Below are 19,979 nucleotides of genomic sequence, written 5' to 3'. Positions count from 1 at the left end.
ACCAAAACACTAGCAACCCAGGACTGGTTTTGCCCTAGTTAGGGTTTATCAGTCACGTATAGCTTTGTTCCAGTGACACAGTATCCATGTCTCGCCGTACCCGTCCCATTTAGGGGGGCACACCAAAGTATACGCAATAGTGATGGATGGAATGCTTGAATTAATCTTAGCCACTGGTAATTATTCTGAGCTGAATCCCAGTCCATGAATATTTTGCACACCATGCAGTCTCAGTTTGGACCCCGTCATGTGTAAATCAGTCTTGATGCTGCTCCAATGGGAACAGTCCAGGCCGAACTGCTAGGCCAAGTCCTCCCTGAACCGAACACAAGGAACGCAGGACTGGTTTCACCCTAATTAGGGCTCATCAGCCAGGTATAGCTTGGTTACTTTGACACAGTGTGCACAGAACCCATGTCTGGGCATACCCGCCTCACTTAGGGTGACACACTAAAGTTTACAAAAAAATGAAGTATGGAATGATTGAATTAATCACAGCCACTGGTAATTACTCTGGTCTGCATCCCAGTTTATCGTTATTTTACACACCACGCCACCTCAGTTTGGACTCAGCTATACGCAAATTAGTCTTGACCCTGCTCCAATGAGAACAGTCCAGCCCAAACTGCTAAGCCAGGTCCTCCCTGAACCTAACTACAAGCAACCCAGGACTGGCTTCTCCCTAGTTAGTGTTCATCAGCCAGGTACAGCTTGTTTCCAGTGACACAGTGTGCACGGGACCCACGTCTGAGCATTCCCGTCTCACTTATGGCGATACACCACATTATACAAAACAGTGATGGTACATGTGGAAATATCGACTATTAGTGAGGGGTGGATGTGCAGTCTATTTACTGCAACGGGACAGGTGCTGAACTATCTTTTTCAACAGCCAAATGTGGTATGTAAGGTATGGGTGATGCCAATAATATGCAAAATGTGCCTGTGTGCACAAATAGTGTAACTCTGGATCACAGGCCTCAAACCCGCCATGGTGGAAAGATACTCAGGTAGCTTGATCACAATCGCAGCAAGCGGCAAACCAGTAGGTTGCTGCACATGTGCGGACTGTTGAAGCGGTAGAGGCTTCTGCTTGTGTCCCCTCCTGCCTCAGTATTTGGCAACTGAAAGAGGCAGGTAGGAACAGACTGTAGCTCAGACTAGAGGCATGCTGAAGCAGCACTCTGCAGTTTCAAGATGTGTATCTTCTTGCTTCCACTTCCATGTCCCAGACGGCATCAGGCGTGATGGTGCCTTCATAACCTTGAGCTAGGTATATCTTGCAAAGACTCCCAACAAGTGATGGAAAGAGGCCTTGATAACATCCAAGGAGCATTCCAGAGGTGGTCACAATGGATTTGGGGTACCAAGGCATTGGCACAGGTGCTGGTACAAAGTGCCAGTGGGGATGAATGAATGTGGATGTCAGTGGTGGGAAGATCTTTTAATTGTATTTATTTAATTAAATGTATTTCCTTACCTGTGATGTAAAAGACTCCTTGTGTAAAGGCAAAAAAACATACCATACAATGTAATGGCTCCAGATGTAAAAATTGCAATGTGAAGTATGAACTTCGATTGGATGGGTAAGTATGGATATGGTAGCACCAAACAGCAGGAGCCAAGATGGCTGATAACTGATTGGAGGACACTCCACCCACACTAATTCAAGCACAAGAAAACCCCGTACCCCAGAAAAGGGAATGATCTTCTGCAAAAAGGATCCACTACTGATAAACTTAGACCCTAGGAATACAGCCTTATTTAAATGGGCACTCATTTCCACCACAGAGTGATAAACGTTTGCGAGGGTGTGACACAATGTTTCAAGGGGACACCTTATAGGACCTACACAAAGGAAACACAAATGCACTACTATCTCTGCAATCTGAAAACATCAAGTGGTTGTGGGCCAGTGGAGTCATTCAGTGGAAATCTTTGCTAATGTCTCTGATAAAAGAAACAACTATTAATTTAATAAACTAAAAATCCAGATCTGGTGCAAAGATCACCTAAGCATCTTCCTTCAGTGTAAGGATATGTCATTTTGTTTAGACATTCATACAAGGCTAACAAGATATAGAAATTAATAGACTAGCACAGCATGTCTATTTAACAAATGAACGTACAAGTGCAGGATAGTTCAGCTCATTCTGTTTGTCGCATTGCATCTCTCCTCCATTTCTTTCTTATTGGTTGTTGCGAAATTCAAGTTGCTCTTCTACCACAAGCACCTTGCATGAAGCAGTGCTGGCCACAATAATTGTTATAAACATTTGGTGTCTACACAGCCAATTGGTTGTCCTACCATTTTGATGGATGGGACACACACGATTATGTAAAATAACTGAATTTGAGCACTGGGTTTAGGAAACTGGGTTTCTGTTGCAGTACCCCCCCCCCCCCCCCTAATACTTTTTGCCTGGCTTTTGATGTAATTTGACTGAGGTGTTCTGGGTCCCTGCTGTCCAGGTTCCCAGTACCAGTGTTCTTTCCCAAAACGGTACCATTGTTTCAACAATTGGCACACCTCTGGCTCACATACAAGTCCATTTAAAAATCTATCAGTGGTACTTGTGACCAGAGAGGGTCTCTAAGGGCTGCAGTATGTATTGTGCCACCCTAAGAGACCCCTCACCAAACACAGGCATACTTCCATTTGATTCTGCGTGTTTTAGTGCTGAAAAAAATGAAGAGTCGACCTGGCTCACATCCCTGTGTGTCAGGCCTACAAGCACTGGAGGAGGCATACGTAAGTCATCCCTACAGCAGGCTTTACATCCCTATGGTAGGATGTAGTATACCACATCTGAGGGCATTATTGCATGAGCAAATATGCCCTATATTGTCTAAGTCCATTCTTAGACATTATAAGTGCACAGTGAAGCAATACTGAGTACATGGGCTGGAATTGTCGTTATGAGCTCCACAGCTTCATGATGGCTTCTCTGAATTTCAAGATGTCTGGTACCAAACATCTCTGCTTAGTGTTTGAATTATTTATACAACAAATGCTTAGCACAGCCCTCTGATAAGCCTAACTGCTTCCCTACACTACCACAAACGATAGCATTAGAGTCATATACTTAAGCCTCTGGGGATCCACTGAAGTCTGTGCACACTATACCTCATTTTGGTATAGTATATACAGAGCCAGCTTCCTACACTGAGAATGTTATCAATTGAACTTCATTATTTCTAGCACCAAAAGGTCCAATGTACGTTACACTCATAAAGGTGGAAGACGCACACAATGGACTCCACTCTGACACACTAAAATGTCAGAGTGTATAATTTAAAGGGTGTTAAATGCCACAAAGACTTTTTACTGCAAAACCAGCGATTACAAACAAATTTAAAATCTGCCATGGATGAATTCATGGATGACAAAAGACCATCTTAAACAGACTCCCTGCCGCGTTGTTATTGTATATGAAGAGCGCATAGCTCAGTCCTGGTCCTGGCCTGGCTCCCCTGATAGGCGGCGCATGAACCAACATGTATACCTTGACTGTTGCATTAACGTTGGCGCTCATTACTACGGTACATACTCTAAGACCAGGCTTGCTATTGATTTGTTAGGGTATATTGTTGTGCTCACTTCCTTTTCTTTTGTAGCGTCCTAATTAGATCTAGTTTTGATGTCCTGATGTGTTCTATCTTTGTGAAAGTGAAAAGAAAAAAACAATATATATAATCTGTTAAAAAAATGTTAAATCTCATTAACATCAAATATCAGGTTATTATTGGTAGATAAACATCACCTGGAACTTTAGCTTTTTCTTAACTGTCTGTTGCCTAAATTTCAATATGTCCAAAAAGTCCCTGGTGCCACAAAAGTGGCGTAGGGTCGTAACTCGCGGGCGCGTTCCTGATTTGGGGATACTGGATTTTTTACTTTTGCAACCCCTTGTTTTTGCTAATTGAAACTCTAATTTATTTCTGTGACAGTATCGTTTTGTAATTGTGTATTTAACACACTATTACATCAAAGAAATGGCGAACCAAAGGTAACGCAATTCAAGTAGATGAGTGTGTATAAAACGTCCCCAGAGGTCTCTGGTTGCACGGTACATTCGCATAAACTGAGCACACTACAGCGCTCACGTCAGGTTAATGTCCCAGGTATACAGTAAATAAAGGCTTAGCAGTTAGTTGGGTTACCTACCACAGGGAAAAGTGGGCTTTGAGATTCGCTGTCTGGTTATCTGCAGTGTCAGTGCACAGAGAGTCAGAAACGCACAGCAAACTAGGTTACTACTTCCCCAAGAATGTAGAAAGTAGCAGGTGCAACAGTTCTCTGCTTAACTACTGTCTCAAGTATACAAAAGTGGGAGAAACCTCAGCTGTATCTGGAAAGCTACTGGCCCCCATACAAAGAGAGTGAGAAACCCACACCACCCAGGTTAGCTACTCCTCTTTGTACACAGGTGAGAAATGCCACTGCTTACTTGTTGGCTACTGTCCAACGTACACAGACACATCGCAGCATGCTGGTTTGCTAATGTCACATGAACATAGAGAGTAAGAGACATTGATGTGGTTAGTTACTTTTTCAAGTACTAAAAAAGGGAGAGATATAACAACCTCTTTGGTTAGCTACTCTTCCAAGGACACATAAGGTGGTAGTCAGAGCCACCACAGCCCTCTGATTGGTTACTGACCTGCGTGCATATAAATTGGGTGACACCACAGCTTTCTGGTTACAGTCCCAAAAACACTTAAACTGAGAGATACCACTGCCTCCTGCTATCCCAAGTACGCAGAGAATGAGAGACGGCACAACATACTCTGGATAGAAACTGCCCATAAAAAGTGGGAGACACCATAGGCCTCTGGTTAGCTACTCTCCCACAGCACTCTGGTTTCCTATTGCCGCAAGTACACTTACAATGAGACACACCGCAGAACTCTGGTTAACTACTGTTCCGGCACACATGGAGTGAGACACACCACAGAAATCTGGTTTGTTTCAACCCTAAAAACACAGAGAATGAGACACAGCGCAGAACATGTTCCGTAGAAATGTTCCAAGTACACAGAAAGTGGGAGAGACCACAGCTCCCTGGGTAACCACAGTTCCAGGTACACTTAAAATGAAAGATACCACAGCACCCTGGCTAGCTACTGTCTCAAGTACACAGAGAATTGGAGATACCACAGGACCCTGGTTAGCTACTGTCTCAAGTACACAGAAGATGAGAGCTAGCGCAGCACACTCGCTTTACAACCTTTTTAATAACATAAAGTGGGAGACACCACAGCTCCCCGGTTAGCGACAGTCTCAAGTACACTTAGGTTGAGAGCTATCACAGCATTCTGGTCGGCTGCTGTCACAAGTTTACTTAGAATAAGGGATGCCCCTGCACTCTGGTTAGCTACTGTACCAGTGCACATGGAGTGAGACATACCACAGCAATCTGGTTCGGTACTATCCTAAAAACACAGAGAATGAGACATAGCGCAGCACACTCTGGTTAGCGACTACAAGTACATAGAAAGAAACACCACAGCTCTCCGGGTATCTGTCCCACATGCCAAGGGTGAGAAGCAACAGTCATTTGTTTAGCTACTGTCCCACGGACAGTGAAAGAGAGCTTCGCTCCCCAAGTTTCCCACTGTCCCACGCGGATGAAGGTGAGAGAAGATGCGGAGCAGTGGGCCAGGAGACACCCTTCCCCATGCGTACTGATAGCTGCAGTCACCTCGGCTGGAAAGGAAACGCGGCGTGCATTCTAATTACTGTCCCCGTCGAGCAGCGCCAGAGTGTACTGGTATCGCCGAAACTGCAGTAAGAACCGAAATACCCAATTATTCGCTTTGTAAACAGTAAACGCGAGCCTTGAGCTCGTGCAGACGCACATCGCCAGTCGGCCAGAGGTCCTTCGTGACAGCTGAACACGCACGTGCGCGACGCTGCCTCCGCAGGCGCGCTCTCGCACGCGCCACCTAAGACCGCGTGAGCCGTTAACCCATAGAGAGTGCTTGCTTTCTAAAAACACCTCTGCTAAGCCCTAACAAAGTGTGTCTTATCTTTTCTTGCAGGTATTCGCAGCCCTGCAGTGGATCCAGTTTTTAATGGCCACTTTAAGGTAATTATAAGATCCTAGTTCATATTTAGGACTAACCGTCCCACCTCAGGACTGTTTACTATTCTCGAAAAATTGTTTACTATTCTCGAAAAAATAACTGTAAATGTGGTGGCTGAAAAATGAAATGCGGGGGAGCAATAAGAAAGTGCTGTCGAAGCGTGTCAGAATATTATGATGAATATTTCCATACAGAGCTCATTACTGCAGTTTTGTACCTCTGTGAAAATCTTACTATGACCCTATTTAGTGGCATTTTATCGATCGTGGAGGGGTAATGTGGGAGTTGGCCCTGGGATTCTAACTTTCAACCTGCAAGTCACATTTAGATGACAGCATTAAACAATTAACTCACTGGCTATCTGACCAGTGGAAGGATGCTGTTTTCGAGTGATTCACTTCCAAGCGAGCTATAGCTTGCATATCTTAGTAAAAGGTTTCATTTACGTAGAGGCAATGTGATTGTTGAAGTAGAACATTAAATTCGGTTACCCTGGACATCAAATTCACCGAAACGCCAGGGTTGGAAAGGTAACATTGTGTGTACCCTATGAGCTCCGTTGATACTGCAGCTGGTGGAAGGGCAAGTTGTGCAATCTATAGTAATTCAACATGGCTTATTTATACTTATTTTCTGCTCCCGTGGCCCCTAATATCAGACGTAGCAAATGCAGTTGCAGTGGTAGCAAAAGGAAAGCAGGAGGCAGCAGCTGATACCACTGACTACACCTAATTGACATTCTAAGGCAGATTAAAAAAGGCACTAGGAAGTAAAATACCCATACGTGATATCCTGCCGGATCCTCCTCTATGCGAAAAGAAAGGACTTTTCTGAGGTCCTCATTCACAAAGCATTTTATGCACCTCAACAAAATTTGGGTGCACAACAAGCAACACTTATGAAGGTAAACTTCAATTTTGATTCAAAGGATTAGTGGTCATTTAACCTCACAACCTACATTTATGAATGGAGAAATTCCGCCAGTGTGGTAACATTTCTGTAGTCACAAATTTAGGATTAGATCTGGTTCATGGTCATTCCAGTGAAATCATAGCTGCAAAAGTAGAACACATAAACTCCTACAGTTTAAATATTTGAAAATCTCCTGCAGATAGCTTTTCAGACTGGACATACACACAGATGTATGTATTACTGTCAAAGGCAAGTGTAAGTGCCTTGCTACGGTAGGAAGTGAGAGGAATATCCCAGTATTACATATGTTGTAAAGGAAAGGATTTCTCCAGGAGGGACCTCAATTTCCCCTAGCCCAAATAAAATAAAAGTTGAGGGTGAAAATGCATCTTTGTGTGAAACTTTCACATGCAGAATATTCCACTGTGTTGAAAGTTTGCATGCATAAATATTAGGCAGAGGGTAGTAAATGACATCTAAGATAGGGCTGATTTCCTCCAGGACTCATGGGATCGATTGAGAATCCTGTGGAAGTCAGAAATTTGCTCGAAAGGTGGGAATAACATTAGTCTTGCAAATCCATAATGTATAAAGCTGAAAATAATCTAAGAAACATTCTTTAATCCCCTTTTTTTAAGGGATTAGAAATTTAACTCTTTCAGGACACCATATTCCGGACTAGAGATTTGTTCTTAAATTCACTGCAATGTAAAACTTAAATTCAAGTGCTTGAATTGGTATGAACCGGGACTTAAACTTGCTGAATGTATTGAGCTGTTACAAAATGCCCAAACTGAGATCTGGTGACCCTGATAATGAGGAGACATCTGCTGATCTAGTGCAATTTAGACTGATGCTCCATGCTGTGCAGGGTGTAAGCAGACCAGTGGCATCTCTTTCAAATGCACCTTGCTCTAGCTGCTTTGTGTGATGCCAGGCTACCTCGCAGCAGAGATAGACAGTGCAGGGACTCTTCTTGGTGACTGTATTCCTTCTCTGATGCCAGAGAATGAATATGATTCATCTACTTTGATGAGTCACTGGTCAGCATAGTTCACTGCCTTTACTCTGTGAAATAATTATGACTTGCTCAGCAGCTACCACTTTGCGTGACCCGGCAAACTGCAGATTCCAACTGAGTTGTCAAACACTCTCTCACTGTTTATGCCACTATGGATGGCTCTGATAGCAAAGGCCCAAAGAGGTGAAGCATAACTTTAGGGAGTCCAAATATGGGATGCAGTAGAAATAAAAAATAATCATAATATTTATAGAAGAGGGGGTTTCCCACCTCCGGTCTTTAATTCCATGGATGTGGGTGTTTTTCATAGTACAAAGAAAAACAATAAGATCATGCAAGTCCCAGATTGGATGATATACCTTCACAGAATGTGTATGAGGGCGTGATTGTTGAAGTATATGATCAGTCTGTGAAGGTGTATCCCTCAGATGTCTTCCCACATTGGGCTTCAGTATGGTTCGACTGAAAAAAAGCACATTTAACAATAGTATGGTCTATAGGAAAGCAGAACTGCTGGGTTCCAGATTCCTAAGCTCTTACAGTCCTAGATGGCTTGTATAGCATTTTTAATTTATTTACAGTATTTGTATAGGTGGACCTGGCCTCACGGGCAAAATAGTGCTTCAGATAGAACCGGAACACAGAAGTCACTATGAAGAAAGGGGAGGGGTGGGGAGGAAGGCAGAGTTAGACACAGGGGTTCATTCTGAACAGATGTCATTCAATTTTTTCAAAAGCACAGTAAGGTGGTACTTTATATGTGACAGTAATGATGATCCATCAACAAGCACAGATTTGTTGCTGACGTATATTTTTCTTTCAGTATTATAGGTTCCAGCTCAATAATTGCATATGCAGTGCTTCAACGCTCAGTGAGAACCCCAGAGGTAAGAGACATGCATGGCTCTTCGTCTGTTTGTGGTTGTTACTATTGTACTAATGCAGGCATTAACTAGCACGGCAGTAGCTCTTTGTATGGTTGAAGTTGGCTGGCGCAGACCCGACATACAGCCAGTGGTCTCTTCACACCTCTTGGAGGAGTTTCTGCACGTGCAAATCTATTTTCATCTCAGAAGAAGAAACGAATGCTGCACTCTCGCCTGAAGAGTCGCTGAAATCCACTGGTTTCTCATGCGGTGTACGCAGGATTGTCTACGAATTTCATAGATATTCACTGGCAATCAAATCAATTCAGTGACTGCCTAAAAATGAGTAACCTAATACGTGTGGCTTGTACTAATTGCTTAGTCAACCAGTCTAGTATTTTATTTCATATTCCATTATCAGAAAGCACATGGATTATCTGAAAAAACGTAGTCGATAAGGCACAGGGTTAACAAGGCCCTCAAAACTGGCAATTCAAGTGGTAGAAAGACAGTACATAGAGGACTTGCTATTACTCACACTGTAGTCGTGGATAAAAGTATCTGATTCTCGTTACATATTACTGTTTGAACATTGAGGTTGCATGAGATGTCAAAGGAGCTTTCCAAGCTAGAATTTTCCCTACAATCTTGAAATGTATATACATGAAGCATGTACAAATGGTCATTCTAGTGTATGACTTATCATCAGGGTAGCAACCGCATGGCTGTAAGGAGTGCTTGCTGTGTCATAAAACTATAGCAATGTACCTTATACATGCCGTGGGAACCTCCACAGATGCAGAGACGTTGCAGGATTACTATCGTGAAATTGTATTCATTCAGTTGAGGCAGAAATTCTCTTTTTAAGTCTCACTTACAGGCAGCTTTAAACTGTGGAAAGTACCATTAGTTACAGTGGGCTTTGGGTCTGCCTATTGTTTCCCATTGGTCGATGGCCATCCTTCCTCTTCCTTTGTTTGTCCCTCCCCTGTAGCACATATTCTTTACCATTCTTTTCATTGGCTTGACTTTGGCAGCCAGCAGGCCTGCGAGTAATCTTAGATGTGGTTACTTGACATCGCTTCTCGAGGGAGATCTAAGTGGTGGACTGAGATCCTGTGGCATCATTCGTTTACTTCAACATGCTTTTTTAAAATGTTTGTGTGTCGGTTTTGATTCCTGCCTACAGCTACAAATGTATCCAGAAGACTTTTCCTCAGCTGTTCCTGATAGTTTGACATATGCGACGGGTTAGTCTATGCATATTATTAGAGAATTATCTTACAGTTTTTGGATCCCTGTGCACATTGACCCCCTTTACTTTTTGCTCGTCCTCTTATGTGGCTGGGAGAGGAGCTCAGAGATGAACCTCATGTTTAACTAAGCCATTCAACAACAAAATAACAGGTGGTTCTGATAATATGGTAGGATGTGTAGTCGTGTTCTGTGTCATTTCCATGATTGATAACTTTTTAATATATAGTTTAGCTGAGATGTGTATTTAAACAAAAATGGCTGGTAATTGTGCTATGTTTAAAAAATGTGTAACGTCAGTGAAGAGCGCACGGCTGAGAGGTTGGTGCCGGAAGTGCAACAACAATGTGACAAAAGACCTTAATCGCCATATAGGATCTGTTGTGCCATACAACCTTCTACATTGTGTTATTAATGCTTCTTCTAAATCCTCACAGCAGCATTCGGCAAATGTACAGCTGCAGAGCATGGGATTCTGGTTGTGTGATGTGGCTGGACGGTTTGTTAAGATGCTTGTGTGGTGTTTTATTTGTGTACTGTAGAGTGGTGTATAATACCAGTTTGTATTGTGAGGTAGGCAGTCTGAGGCTTGGAGTGGAATGGAGGCTTCTTCTGGGTGTGGTGATGGGATGTTTAGGAGAGTTCTGTGGAGTGATAGTGTATTGTGTGGTGGGAGGAATTTAGCAGAATAGTCGTATGCTGTGTGAGTGTGTGGCAAAGGTAAAGAGGTGAGTCAATACAAAGATAAGACGGAGTTAAGAGTTGCTGTTGTGTGACATGTTGGGCGTGTCTAGGTTGAAGTCTGGGATGGGTTAAAGTGGAGCATGTGATTCTGTGAACAAACATCAATACTATTCCCTGTATTTGCTGGGTCGCTTCTGTATGCACTTGTAAGATTTACACCCCCAAACCTACGCCATAAAGGCCTGAAGTGCACTCCAGACATATGTCAGAATCTTTTACTCTGCTTGATGCTAAGCCTGTGTAGGAACGTGCAGGAATTATGTGTACCACAGGCAAAAATAAATTTTTGTTTGATGGCACATCCATCGTCTTGAGCAAACAGGACAAATTTGCAGCTCCAGGAAAACAGTGCTGTGCGATACATTCTGCCAGTGGCTCGACAAAGCTGGAGGCTGAGAGCTGCTCAACCCGACACAATGTCCCAAATGTGTAGGCAGGAAATGGGAAGACTTCTCCATAGTGAGGCTTCCTGGTTGTCTGCTCTGCAACAATCGAGCAAAGCTTTAAAACTTAAGGATGCTTGGGACACACCAACGGAATATGCTGCCTTCAAGCAGATCACATGCAGAGCTGCGAAGCTCCCATCACAAATTCTTGCAAAGATCTAATTTGCACACAAACGGCATGCGTTGGCAGTTCTCTCACAGTCATACTTAACTGCCCATTTTTCTGCGGCTATAAAATATCCCCTGATCAGTGCTTTGAAGGGGCCGGTACTCACCGGTACTAAGTACCGGCACTTCTGAATTTTCTGCCCTCGAGTACCGGAACTTTCCCTTGGCCAAACAGAGTACCAGTACTCAAGGGTCAGCAACGCAGAAAGGAAATGAGTATGTGCTGAAAGAAGAGCAACACAGCTGACAACGAGTTGGCCTGTTTTAGTTGCGCACTCTGATAATCGAGTGATAACTTGCACTGTGCTAATTCGGCAGCAGACCCAGGCGCGCAATGCCCATTGGGATCAAAAGGCATCCCCCCCCCCTCCCTTCGTGTGTGACAGCCCGGGCTGAGACAGCTTCCAGAGAGTACAGGCAAATAAGTAATCAATGAAGCCCATTCCTCCATTACCAAATGTTGACAATGATAATCAGGTTCACTATTTTAAAGCAAGAATATTTTCTCAAGCTTCGTTGTGCATAGGTGCTCGTGAGTCACTGTGCATGATTTTGCATGCATTAGTGTTGTCTGCAGTGTTCAGCACAGCAAATGTATAGTTTCCATCCCGAAAAGCCTTGTATTACCACAGTCCGGCGTGAAGCGCATGTAAAAGGGTTCGCTTATAGCAAGTACTAGGCCACTCTTTCTCTCCCCAGTGCAGATATGCTTTTTCTGCAGTGTCTCAACACAACTGTATTTTGTTTTTAAGAGGCCATTTTCTCTAGGGTTAATGGAGTGGCTCTGGGAGAGGCAGAGGTGGGCAAATCAACAAATAAACAAGGATAGAAAGTCAGTCGAATCAAGAGTCCGGCTTGGCTTGAAGAGCCCTTACATAAATCGAGCCTTGAAAACATTAACATTTAAATAATAATAAGTGTATTCTTTAACATGTGGAAGCATTTTACCTTGGTACATAAGATTATATCATCGCATTGAGAGGAGTTTATTAAAAGTGATAGTGAAGTTAGAAACTTTTGAGCTCCCACCATGACCACAATGCCACTAGTGAACTAAGAAGGAAGTCAGTTCTCATGTGTACATTATATATGGCCTATTTTGTTTTATGAATGAAGCAACATTATAGTGCATTAAATCTAACACAAGATTTGACGGTACAGCATACATCCTGAACTTGTGTATTTGAATATACGATCATATGTGATAATGAAGAAAAAAGTAAGGCTTCTGTATCATTACGTACATTTACACACAAAGAAAATCTCAATAAAATTAAATATGTGCTCCTGGACACGCCCCCTTAGCACCGCCCATAGCCCCGCCTGCAAACACACCCCTAGTCCACAAATCAATTTGGTGAGTACCTGCACTTATTTTTTTTTCCATTTACAGCACTGGCCCTGATGCACATTAGTCTCAGTCAGTGTTCATTAATTAAAGGACTCGTCCCCCACTAGGAAGTAGCCCTGATTAACAATGACTGTTGCTTATGTGGATATTAACAGGAAAGCTTACTGCATCTGTTCTGTGTGTGCCCGGCCCTCCTAGTCTAGGGGCGAATAATGCTACTGCCAGCTTTGGGAGCCCTACACGTTAGATCATGACGCCTGGCAGTGACTGCTCGTCTAAATGGGTCTTCAGTCTAATTTTATTACAGAACCGGAGGCTTCGGATTATGCTTCTCTTTCTTTTATTTGCTACTCACAGAAGCCAATGAAAATCGTTTTTTATGCAAATAAAACTACATTTCCCATGATACTCGTCAATACATCACATCCTGTATAGCCCTATAAGAGCCACCGTATCCTGTTTCTACTCCTCTTACTTTGCTGCTCACGCAGGAAGTTAAGTGCTCAAAACATTATAATGTGATTTATGACTCATTTTGACTGTTAAATTGCCTTTTTTTGACGATATTGCAATTATGTTTGGGCTTATATCGCGCTACGTTTGAATAATTGTGTTTTGCACATGTGCACGATTTTGCGCTGTGGACGATTATATCTTCCTTTCAGGTTGCGCGCTCTGTTGCCATATGCTTTCTTGCTTTAGCGCTTGCATTGCGGTGCCATTATCAGCCTGCGGGCGTCTTGAGAGACTCCCTCTGGGAGCAGTGCATATCATTACCGCGGGCGGCCCCATCGGGCATTGTTTTCACTCCCCGCTAGCCTGCGGGCGTCTTGAGAGGCTCCCGCTGGGAGCGGCTTGATCTGTGGTGCGCTCCCGCTGGGATCAGGGCACATCATTAACACGGGCGGCCCGCTCGGGCACTGTTTCACTCCCCGCTGATCTCAGAGTTCCACGCTGCCTTCGAAGGACTTCGATCGTTAGATGTTAATCAGGCACGCACCGCTATTTATTACTTAAATGCGCTACTCATGCTTTGTTTTGGCTTGCTTTGCCTGTTCACCACAGGGAGCAATAGCACAAGGTGTTACACACGGCATTTATACATGTGAAGGACGCAGGTTCGAATCCCAACCAGGTTCCAGGAGGGAAGCTCACATTATATTATATTTAAAAGTTTTACTGCGGCTCAGTCGCCTGAGGGGGTCTCGCACTCCCGCTGGGACCGGGGAGCCCTACACAGAACTTAGCCCACGCGCTCGTTCATGGCAAGACTCCCGCTGGGAGCCGGCGATCTCCGCTGTCCTCAGCAGCATTTGTACTTAAAGAAAGCATCTTTGAATTTCCCGCCTATGTCGGAATGAAAACGAACATCGTGGCCCGCTTGGCCAACTTCATTCAAGCTCCCGCTTGGAGTCCTGGTACCGCGCTGTCTTCGGCGGCGATCATTAGGTGATTATAACGCACTGAGGCTCCCCTCATTAGCCAGACGCACCCAGAGCCTGCTTATCCCACAGTTTTTATGTGCGTAGCCCCATTGGGCTACTTTCCAGTCGGATTTGGGCTACGTATTTCTACGGCGCTTAATTGGTTTATGTATTATTAATTATTGGGTTTTTTCCCAGGCCTAATTGAGGTCGCGCTTCCCCGCTATGGTTTGTCGTTGATCTGCTCTGGCGACATAATTGCAGGCATTACGTTGAGTTGGGGCTTAGCAATGTGCGCCTTGTGTTGTTGTAGCACATGCGCGATTCCGCGATGTGCGCTTCATGGCTCCACTGCATTGTGGGTTGTGTGTGCATGATAGCGCTACGTAATTTTGTTCCGGGCTCAGCATAAAGACGCTCCTGCGGGAGCGGAGAAGCGCAATGTCATTACACAGATTTGGCCCGGTTGGACATAAAATCAAGACTCTCCCTCGAGAGCGGGGATACCGTGCTGTTGCCGGCAGCGTTCCTAACGAGTCACTGTGATGTAGTGGTTAAGGTATCTGACTCTGACTCTAAAGGTTATTTGTTCAAATCCTGATGTTTCAATAATGTTTTTCAATAATGTTGTTTCTGAAGTAAAATTTTATGCAAGGTACTTTCTCTGGTAGATGTCAGAAAATATTTTCTTTTCACTGTGCGGCTTCGCGCTTACCCGCCAAAGGCTTTCCCTAGTTGCCGAGTGCGGGATGGAGCCGATCACGCTCCGAGATGCATAGCCCAATTGGGCTATATATAGATATATTCGGACGTTTGAGCTACGCACATCGCATGCGTCCCCTGTTTGCTCCGAGGCTATAATGCCTCGTACTTTAGACGGAGCAGTTTTTTCCTTTTACGCCTTCCCGGCTGCAACAATAGGCTGGCCCTTGGAGTACGCACACTGCTCCTGATATTTATATATGGCTCTTACGTCCTTGTGGGCTGGAATGACTTAGACTACAGCATTGCTGAGGAGCTTGGTACATTATTTTCACTTCTTGTGTGCATAGGGTTGGCTCCCCCTCTACTCCTCCATGATTTTGTGCTTTGCACTACAATATTACATACAGACACCCCTAAGCATTGCATGGGTGAGATATAAGGAGGATGTGATCTATTCTAAAGGAGCGCAGAATAGTCTCCTAGAAGAACTTTGTGGACACTCTGGATATCCCCGTCCTAGAGTCGTCAACAGGGCCTTGGAACTTACAGTCTCTAGCACTGTGTAGCAAGCCTTGTTAGCCGGCCATCATTATTATTAACTGATAAAAAATCCTCCCTTTCCAACATATTCAACCAATTCATAACATGCTAGCGTTCAAAGGAGGGCATCCAGTTTCGCCATCTTTCCTCCCCTCCGTCGTTACAGAATAGATAGTTGCAGTATTTGGTCCTTCCTTTCGGGCTCACCTCAACTCCCTAGTGCTTCCCCAACTTACTAACATCGGTGATGGCTCCCCTAGAGAACAGGGCAGCCTTCGGGTCGTGTTTATGGAGATATATATATATTCATCTTAGCACAGACATAGGCCTTAGCCTCACAACTTTCCTTTTCCTTTGGGGATACAATATGTAATGGCCGCTTCCGACTATAAATTCGTTATCCTTGTGTTTTTTGGGTTAGAACTTTCCAGGATTATCTAGTTTCCTTGCCCGTCTCGGACGGTGGACTTCTGATTTGATAATGACCTCCCACACAGCTCAACTAGGTCTTACACGGTCCGAATTAAGGGATCTCCAAAACGAGCTCATACCGGTGTTATCCATGCAGACAGTTCCCTTTCGGGCGCCTACCAGAGTTATGGTGCTATTAGCATCCCCTATCAAACATTCTTCCCTGCCCGCTCCATTCATTTTCGGAACCTTTCCCACATCCTACTCAACTTGCGCAATATCTTGGCAGTGAGAGCTATCAACAAGTTAAAAGGTACAAGGTCATTTTACAAGTGGAGATAGTGAAGGACTTCTCGCATTCTGCCTCAGTCTCAGAGTTAGGTCAATACATTCCATAACAATAGCACTCTGTGGCGGAGTGGTACCCCAGGTATCTCCAAGATTACAGCGATTGGCTGCTTCAACCGAAAGAAGTTCAGTGGTTGTAGGCTTTTCAGGGTCCTTGTCTGACAGACCTTTTAGCATCAGGACTGATTCGTCAGTTACAGCTGTTTTCAGCTGGAGACCGGATCCATTAGAAAAACTATGAAAGCCCTGTCCCACGACCGTCGGTGGGACTGAACTATGCTTCCCTCCGTTCATTCCATTTGTCGGAGAGCGGATACAAATATCACGTCAATTAGCGGAGGTGATCTTAGCATCTCGCTTATAAAAGTCTCCATCTTGGTTTCCAGTATTCCTTGAGACGGGCTGCGACCTGCTCAGAGTTCTCCGTGCCCCTCCACGATACTCCAGGGTCCTCATGAGGTAGCGCCCGATGCTCAGTAGGGGCAATTATCCTTTATGGCATAGAGGTTTCCGGCACCAAGGGGAACTTGCCAGGTTTCGGACACGTTGCAGGCATCCATTTAACAAACCTGGGCCCTTCCAATCGCACACGGTACTCTTCAACATGGGAATGCTGGGTTTGTTGGTAAGTACACAACACGTGGTTTCTGTGGGGGCTGACTTTCCCCAAATTGTGAATGTTTTTATCAGAAATTCTGTTATAGGGATTGGTGTATCGTTCGGTACGCAACGTTTTTTCTGCCGTTTTCAGCAGGTCATCCTCAGATAGTGGGCAAACCGGTTGGCTTGCACCGGTATTCTGTTAGTTATTGAAAGGTATCAGGGTAGCGAAACCTCCCAAACCAAAATATTCCCCTCTGTGGGATGTTTCTATAGTTCTTTCCTTATTTGATAAACTGCCAACTAATAATATGTCGACAGCAATTATCGTCCAACCTATGTTTCTAAACTTATATACTTGTCGGTGTGTCTACGACGAGAAAGCCCTGGGTTTTACAGATACAGTATCTACTCCAGAGGGAGTTTCATTTAGTATTAATGTCAGTACTACAACTTGTCAAGAACTGTTACATATTATGCTTTCCAGCTACTGCAAATTATGTGGGGTTCAATGCCTTAAGGCTTACGAAGGATGTTCGACATGATTGGTGATCACATTACATAAACTTTTAAACCTGTGTCTGCGGCTTTTATAGCCAGGTGGTTGAAGTCCATTATGACAGAAGCCGGTATTCATACCCAAATGTGTGGGGCACCTTCTGTTCATGGTGCCATGGCATCTCAATATTTTATGATGATTTCTACTGTTCAAGACAGCTTAAGATCTGCTGATTGGTTTTCTCACTCTACATTTAAACAGTTTATTATATACCGGTGGTGATATAGCTGTAGTTGCGTTTTGATAAGCGTTAAACTAGCATAATCCAAAGCCTCCGGTCCTGTAATAGAAAAAAAAATTAGCTAGCATTCGTGCCAAGAATTTTCAATTCTATTAAGGACACAGAGGCGAGGATTATCGCACCCGGTTTTATTACAATGTTGGTAATAATTACCCACCTAAATGTACTTGTTATTCTGTATAAGCAGAAGTTACGGGTTTTTCCCTGTCTCATTCCTTTCAGGTTCTGAAAAAGAAGACGGAGCAGAAGTACTTCTGCTTTAGAAGACATAAACTTTCCAGTTTGGTTATGGTTCTTCCACGTTGGAGGATGATTGTTGGGACTTATGTTCCTTATTTTGGACTGAAATTGTTAATGTTATTGACCGTCAAGGTTCGAGCAAAGAAATAGGAGTAGAAACAAGATACGGTGGCTCTTATAGGGCTATACAGGATGTGATGTATTGACGAGCATCATGGGAAATGTAGTTTTATTTGCATACAAAACGATTTTCATTGGCTGCTGTGAGTAGCAAATAAAAGAAAGAGAAGCATAATCCTCGCCTCCGTGTCCTTAATAGAATTGAAAATTCTTGGCACGAATGCTAGCTAATTTTTTATTGTCCTGCAAGGTAGTGAGGTTCTTCTCTTACGGATCCAGACAGCTGGAAGAGCACTGATATCGTTAGCCGACTGGGGGATCCGACATCTCCCAATTTTTGGTGGATGTCCTGTATCTGCTAAACTCTAAATTACCCCCATACTGTTCACAATTGTGGAGAGGGGCAACGTCCTGCAAGTGTTTGCACAACATCAAAGCAACTCATTTTGTAAGGGTGTGTGCTTAAGGGCATTGTGGGTGCACCTCCAGTGGGGGTTAGAAATGATGTACTCCTGTCTCTCCTTGAATTGATAATTTCACTTCATAATTAGAGAATTCTCACATTCTGGAAGCTACATTTTGGAAACCGACATGTCTTTCACTGATTTAGGTCATTTCAAAGAAATGGCAGTGGCAGGAGGTTTTCCTGACTGTGCTTACATGACTTCGGCATCGCGTTGTGAAGCCTTAGAATCTGTATGGACTCCTGATATTTCATGAAGAAAAAACACACAGAAGTTGTAAATGTTGATTATCTTAACCTCTGAAGAAGCGGGCTGTGCCTATCAACCCTTCAAATTTCAGACCACCTAAAAGCCTTCAGCAATAATAATGACTCCACTATTGTTGAATGGTGCACAACAGCGGCATACGCTTTGCACCATTTTCACTCTATGCCCGTGCGATAATGAGAAATGAGTTGTATGCAGTCTGACGTCAGCCCAGGATATGACTCGAGATTGTTTAGAGTGAGGCAGGTAATATGTAGATGAGATGCCTATCATGACACTAAATATATCGACTTTGACGCAAAAGCAATATTAATTGGAACTGCCAGGATTTGAGACTTCGACTTACAGGTTAAACACTGATCTCTGCTGCGAGCACCTAACCTGCTGTGCTACCTCAGTAGCTTCCAGGACTGCTCATCCACCAGAGAGCCCAACTCTCATATCAGCCTTCCTGCATCCCAGCAATGGAGCTATACAACAGAGCCACAAAGCAAACAGCGATATCAGGCCTGTGCTTATAGTCGAACTTGTTTCTATCGCTATAAATGTTCTCAAGAAATGTTGGCCAGTGCCTGGACATTTGAGGTACCCAGGCAGTGCATACATTTTGAACCACGTTTTCATTATCAGAGCGGCAAGAAATTCAACCACCCAACAGTAAAGCATTAGAGTTTGAATTTTTAAATGTATTTTCCCCTCTGTGAGTATTGCTTTTATGCACTTATCCTGCCTATTTCTGATGTATACAGTAGTGGTTCATAATAACAAGCCCATTAGTCTGTGCAGAGAAAATCAAGATTTAATTTATTACAAGCAGTAGGCAGCTGTAACAGAGAGAACATTAAAAAAACGATTCACTAGAGGTCATTCAACATAAATGAAAATTATTTTAAAAAGGAATCCTGACTACAGCCTTGTAATGTCTGCACTTAAATTGTTGCACCAGAGGACGCAGCAGAGCCGATGAGGATAATGGGGTTAGAAGAACTTCATTGGCGACGACGCATAAGCACTCAATTTAATTGATTAAATCGTCGCCCTGGGTATGTTTCCCAACAGATCCAATAAGCATCATTGATGCTTGCAGGACCCAACCGACTCCTGCGGAGTTAGAGATTTACTAAACAGAGACAGACGGTCTGAACACAGATCATTTCCACAACTAGGAAACTGGTATTAGTCTCACAGAGGCAGCAGCCCCAATACAC

At 43.8% G+C, this 19,979-nt stretch overlaps 1 protein-coding gene across 1 annotated transcript in view; it reads left to right on the top strand.

Moving 5' to 3' along the window:
* The window catches only part of TMEM116 (transmembrane protein 116), a 214,677-nt gene that overhangs the window by 116,997 nt on the left and 77,701 nt on the right, over positions 1-19,979 (top strand). Inside the window, exons 2-3 of the mRNA XM_085634079.1 lie at positions 6,046-6,092; positions 8,847-8,910. Coding sequence (XP_085490205.1) covers positions 6,046-6,092; positions 8,847-8,910 — 111 coding nt within the window. The remainder of the gene's footprint in view (positions 1-6,045; positions 6,093-8,846; positions 8,911-19,979) is intronic.

This window comes from Triturus cristatus, chromosome 11 (assembly GCF_964204655.1).
Source record: "Triturus cristatus chromosome 11, aTriCri1.1, whole genome shotgun sequence".
Classification (NCBI taxonomy): domain Eukaryota; kingdom Metazoa; phylum Chordata; class Amphibia; order Caudata; family Salamandridae; genus Triturus; species Triturus cristatus.
This window is presented reverse-complemented; position numbering and strand designations above follow the sequence as displayed.